The sequence below is a fragment of the Rhododendron vialii genome, chromosome 10a, assembly GCF_030253575.1.
Source record: "Rhododendron vialii isolate Sample 1 chromosome 10a, ASM3025357v1".
Taxonomy (NCBI): domain Eukaryota; kingdom Viridiplantae; phylum Streptophyta; class Magnoliopsida; order Ericales; family Ericaceae; genus Rhododendron; species Rhododendron vialii.
In genome coordinates this window covers 35,597,817-35,603,364 of record NC_080566.1, presented here as the reverse complement: position 1 = coordinate 35,603,364, position 5,548 = coordinate 35,597,817, and the positions used below count along the sequence as shown (strand labels likewise).

Below are 5,548 nucleotides of genomic sequence, written 5' to 3'. Positions count from 1 at the left end.
CATTTTGATTATCGAGACCGTTGATTAACTTTTTAAACTTTGTCGAGAACATCAATCACGTGGCGAATCATGTTCATCGAATATCATTTGATATGATTTTCGAAATACATTTATACTGCAGAAATTATTTTTAATGAAAACATAATTTAGAATGATTAATTTCCTCATTTTAACCTCTTAAAAGTGAACAATTTCAATAATCACAACATATATTTGATGCAATTTCCAAGCGGGCCCCAAATTTGCTTCACAATTGGTGCATGGTGTATTCCACCAGTTGATGCCACCTCATAAAGTTGTGGTTTCCAACCGTAGAGGGATTGGGTTGCTTTCTGCGTAGGGCCAGCCAGGCACATGCAAGACAGACTAGCAGCCAAAAAGACAAATATACTCCTTTTAACCAAGTTGGCCATGAAATTAAGCTAGCACCAAACATTCACCAAACCCCTCAAAACTCTGCATACTTTTTATGGGAAATTGAAGAATCTTCAAACTTTAAAATACTCCAGCTTCCAACACTCCCCTTGACAGCCATTTCGTTCCCATTTTAGGCTATCCAAAAGCTGTGGTCCCCACAATCATGTGCATTACTCATACCCCCTCAGCTAGTATCCCATATTATCGTGTGACATTGTGATTTGGTACTTTCCGTAAATAAAATATTGTCGGCACAAGCAGTGGGTTACTCCTTGTTTTTCTGACCGCCTAACGAAGGTGAATGAGAACTGCCAAGCTAGCACAGTTGGTAAGTTCATGTTCCCCTCCGTAGTGGCTAAAGTTCGAGTCTCACGATGGGCTGGATTTGAGGTATCAGGGCTATAGACAGCCTCTGAGTCTTCCGTTGATTAACATTTTACTAACCTCGCTAACTATATAATATTGACAAAAAAAAAAAGAATGAATGATAATAGCAACTTGTCGTTACGTAATTGGAAGTACCACGTAAACAACGTCACATGATATTCGGGAACACCAAATAATTACTCTCATACCAGGTCCAAGTCCCTACTTGCCCCTTCCTACTCCACTCTCATCAATCCTCTCTCTCCTTCCCTCTCCCCCTTCTGGCCTTCTCTCTCCCCTCTCCATCATCCTCTGTCTTCAGCATCCAATGCCTCTCTAAACCCTTGAACCCATTCCTCCTACACCACCTCATAGCAACCCATTTCTCTCTCTCTCTCTCTCTCTCTCTCTCTCTCTCTCTCTCTCTACAGCTCCTTCCAAAGATGAAAATCCATCTGGGTTTTAACCTCTTACTCATTTGCCTCATTGGGTTTTCTTCAATCTTCACGTTTGGAGTAGTATCCCAAACCAACCCAGCTGATGCTGAAGCCATGTTATCTCTCAAGAACAGCTTAAACCCACCCGATACTCTCGGGTGGTCCGACCCGGATCCGTGCAAGTGGAGCCACGTGGACTGCTCAAATGACAACCGGGTAACCCGGATCCAAATCGGGCGCCAGAACCTCCAAGGTAATCTCCCTCCAACCCTCTCAAACCTCACTGAGTTGCAGCGGTTAGAGCTCCAATGGAACAACTTAACGGGTCCTTTGCCTAGCTTAAACGGGTTGAGCTCATTACAAGTGTTAATGCTTGCTAATAACATGTTTACTTCAATCCCTAGTGATTTCTTTATGGGTTTGTCAGCACTTCAATCTGTTGACATTGGTAATAACCCATTTTCCGCTTGGGAAATCCCACGAAGTATGTTGAATGCTTCCTCCCTCCAGAATTTCTCTGCGAATTCGGCGAATATAACTGGAGAAATACCGGCCTTTTTGGGGCCTGATGGGTTTCCCAGCATGGTTAATTTGCATTTGGCTTTCAATGGGTTAGAAGGGGGATTGCCAGCGGCTTTTTCCGGGTCGCAAATCGAGTCTTTGTGGGTCAATGGGCAGGGGCTAAGTGGTGGGATTGAGGTTATTGGAAACATGACATTGTTGAAGGAGGTTTGGTTGCATTCCAATTCATTTTCCGGTCCATTGCCCGATTTTTCGAGGTTAAAGGGGTTGGAAGTCTTGAGTTTAAGGGATAACTCATTCACGGGTCCTGTACCGGTTTCTTTGGTGAATCTTGGGTCATTACAAGTTGTCAATTTGACCAATAATTTTTTACAAGGACCAATGCCCAAGTTTAATGACTCAGTTGCAGTGGATATGGGAGTGGATAGTAATAGCTTTTGTTTGCCTCAACCCGGTGATTGTGACCTGAGAGTGAATACTTTGATTTCCATTGTGAAATCCATGGACTACCCGGTTAAGTTTGCTGAGAGTTGGAAGGGAAATGATCCTTGTGCGGATTGGTTTGGGATTACTTGTAATGGTGGGAACATTACCATTGTTAATTTTCAGAATATGGGTCTAAATGGCACCATTTCTCCTGAATTTGCCTCGATTAAATCGTTGCAAAGATTGATTCTTGCGGATAATAATCTCACCGGTACTATTCCAGAAGAGCTTACCACTCTGCCTGCGCTTAGTGAAATTGATTTGGAAAATAACAACCTTTACGGAAAGGTACCAGCATTTAAGAGTAATGTGATAATGAATACACATGGTAACCCGGATATTGGAAAGGAGAACAGTAATTCTTCATCTTCAGGTGTGTTGCCAAATGGTGGAAATAATGGCAGTTCTAAAAGTGGTCAGAAATCTAGGCATTGGATCGGAATTCTGGTATTTTCGCTAATTGTGGGACTCATTTTGATTTTCTTGATTGGTTTGGCTGCTTTCTGTTGGTACAACAAGAAGCAAAAGAGGTTTACGAGAGTACAAAGCCCTAATGCAATGGTTGTCCATCCCCAATCATTTTCTGATAACGAGGGTGTGAAAATCACAGTTGCTGGATCAAGTGTTAGTGTGGGTGCAGTTAGTGAGACCCACACTGTTCCAAGCAGTGAGACCAGTGACATCCAAATGGTCGAGGCTGGTAATATGGTAATTTCAATCCAAGTCCTGAGAAACGTGACAAACAATTTCAGTCAAGACAATATCTTAGGACAAGGAGGATTTGGGACGGTCTACAAAGGGGAGTTACACGATGGAACGAAAATTGCAGTGAAAAGAATGGAGTCCGGGGTAATTGCGGGAAAAGGGTTGGCGGAGTTTAAGTCTGAAATTGCTGTTTTGACCAAGGTTCGACACAGGCACCTTGTCGCTCTTCTTGGTTACTGTTTGGACGGGAATGAAAGGTTACTTGTATATGAGTACATGCCTCAAGGGACACTTAGTAGGCATGTGTTCAATTGGGCTGAAGAGGGGTTGAAACCATTGGAATGGACACAAAGATTGACACTGGCTTTGGATGTGGCAAGGGGTGTGGAGTACCTCCACAGTTTGGCTCATCAAAGCTTTATACACAGAGACTTAAAGCCCTCTAACATTCTTCTTGGGGATGATATGAGGGCTAAGGTTGCGGATTTTGGTCTTGTTCGTCTTGCTCCCGAGGGAAAAGGCTCTATTGAAACAAGGATTGCTGGAACTTTTGGATATCTTGCACCAGAATATGCAGGTATATATACTTGTTCAGTTGTTCAGCTTTCCATATTAGTTAAGGTCAGTTTACAATTTATGATTATTTCCATTGTTACTTGTTATGCTTCAATTCAGCAAACCTTTTACGAGTAACTAAATGGTGGTGATGCTTATTTTTCGCTAAATTGCTAATGATAGAAAACCTTGATGCCAAAATTAAATTAGCTAATGGATTCCCATTTCGATTTCCTGTTGCAAAATTGGGTTTGCATTTACACCTTAGGGTCCATCTTTTGAAAGTAGCAGAGTTGGTACATTTTCATCCTTGACTAGTATGGATGCTATGAGAAAATGTTGGGACAAATGACCTGTTTCTTTCCTTTCATCTCAAAACTGACTCTATAAACAGGCTATTTAGAATTTTAGATGACTTTAAGTGACAGTACTGGCACCTTTGTCAAATATTATCTACTTACTCACCAAACTGGGTCCTTAAATCAACATCAACTAGACATTTTTTAGCTTCTTTTGTAGTCTACTCAGTCACACTTTATAATTAGGCAAATGATTTACCAACAAATAGTGCATAGAAAGAACTCACTAGAATGATCTTTAGCTTCTTTGGTAGTCTACTCAGTAGGAAGTAGTTGCATCAGCTTTATGTTTAGGCAAACGGTTGCAGAAGAAAATTTGTACGAAGAACTCACAACGGTGTGGGTGTTTCGGTTTAAAATGATTGTACCACCAAAGGCCACCAAATTCTGTTTGAACATTTTGTGCAAATTTCTTTCTTTTTCGTTGCTTGAAATGACTACCCGTATGATCATTAGTGTTTTCCCAATTTTTTGACGGATAGTTATGCCATCACTATCATGTTAAATGATTCACCTCTTATTCCCCTTTCTGACATGACAACTTAGCTAACAGAATTGAACTCCATGATCATGAGCGTACAACTTGTTCTCTTTTTATTTGCATTGAATTCTTCCTAGAAAAACATCATATTTTCAAAGTTGTTTATTGCAGTGACGGGGCGAGTGACTACCAAAGTCGATGTCTACAGTTTTGGTGTGATTCTAATGGAGCTAATCACCGGAAGAAAAGCACTCGATGAGAGCCAACCGGAGGAAAGCATGCACCTTGTGACATGGTTCCGAAGAGTGCATCTAAACAAGGACACATTCCGAAAGGCCATAGACCCCTCAATCGACCTCACCGAAGAAACCCTAGCCAGCATCAGCACCGTCGCTGAGCTGGCAGGCCACTGCTGCGCAAGGGAGCCCTATCAGAGACCCGACATGGGCCACGCAGTGAACGTGCTCTCATCCTTGGTGGAACTCTGGAAACCGTCGGACCAAAGCTCAGAGGATGTTTACGGAATTGATTTTGAGATGTCTTTGCCACAAGCTCTGAAGAAGTGGCAAGATTTTGAAGGAAGAAGTCATTTAGATTCTTCTTCTTCTTCGTTCCCACCGAGCTTGGATAATACTCAGACGAGTATCCCAACTCGGCCTTATGGATTCGCGGAATCGTTTACCTCTTCCGATGGTAGGTGATGAGAAGTTTGGGTATAGTTTTTGGTGTTGATTATGGTGGGTTTTTCTTTTCTTGGTTTGTTTGTTTTGTTACTTCTATTTGCATCACTCTTTGGCTGTAATCTATGCTAGTTTTTTCTTCTTTTCTCTTTCGGCCTGCTTTTTGGTACTCTAATTTGTTCAGGATTTCACTGCTGTAGTTTGGATACTTTTCACATGGTTTTTTATGCAATGGGAAGAGGATCACATGAAAAGAAGGTGGTGATGTTTCTGTTTTTGCCATTCTGTTTTTCCTTTTGGACTCGTCTCTTCCGTTACATCTCAATCGTTCGTCTTTGCATTTAACTGTCTAGATTTTAGAAAATTCTTCCTAACGAGTTTTTTCTTCTTCTAAATTTGAACCATTAAAACACTTTTGGATGACTAAGATCATACGAACGGCTCTCTGCGGTAGTTGAGGAAAGGCCTCTTGTTGCTTCACTTTGGAGATAAAGTTGAAATCATTATATTTGCAAGGGACCATTCAATCTGTCTTTGTTC

The 5,548-nt window shown here is 41.5% G+C and overlaps 1 protein-coding gene across 1 annotated transcript; it reads left to right on the top strand.

Moving 5' to 3' along the window:
- Positions 1 to 1,013: 1,013 nt before the first annotated feature.
- On the top strand, positions 1,014 to 5,290 carry LOC131302667 (receptor protein kinase TMK1). Its single transcript, XM_058329417.1, has 2 exons — positions 1,014 to 3,510; positions 4,500 to 5,290. The coding sequence occupies exons 1-2, from the start codon at positions 1,227 to 1,229 to the stop codon at positions 5,027 to 5,029; spliced, it is 2,814 nt and encodes a 937-aa protein (XP_058185400.1). The 5' UTR covers positions 1,014 to 1,226; the 3' UTR covers positions 5,030 to 5,290.
- The last annotated feature ends 258 nt before the right edge of the window (positions 5,291 to 5,548 follow it).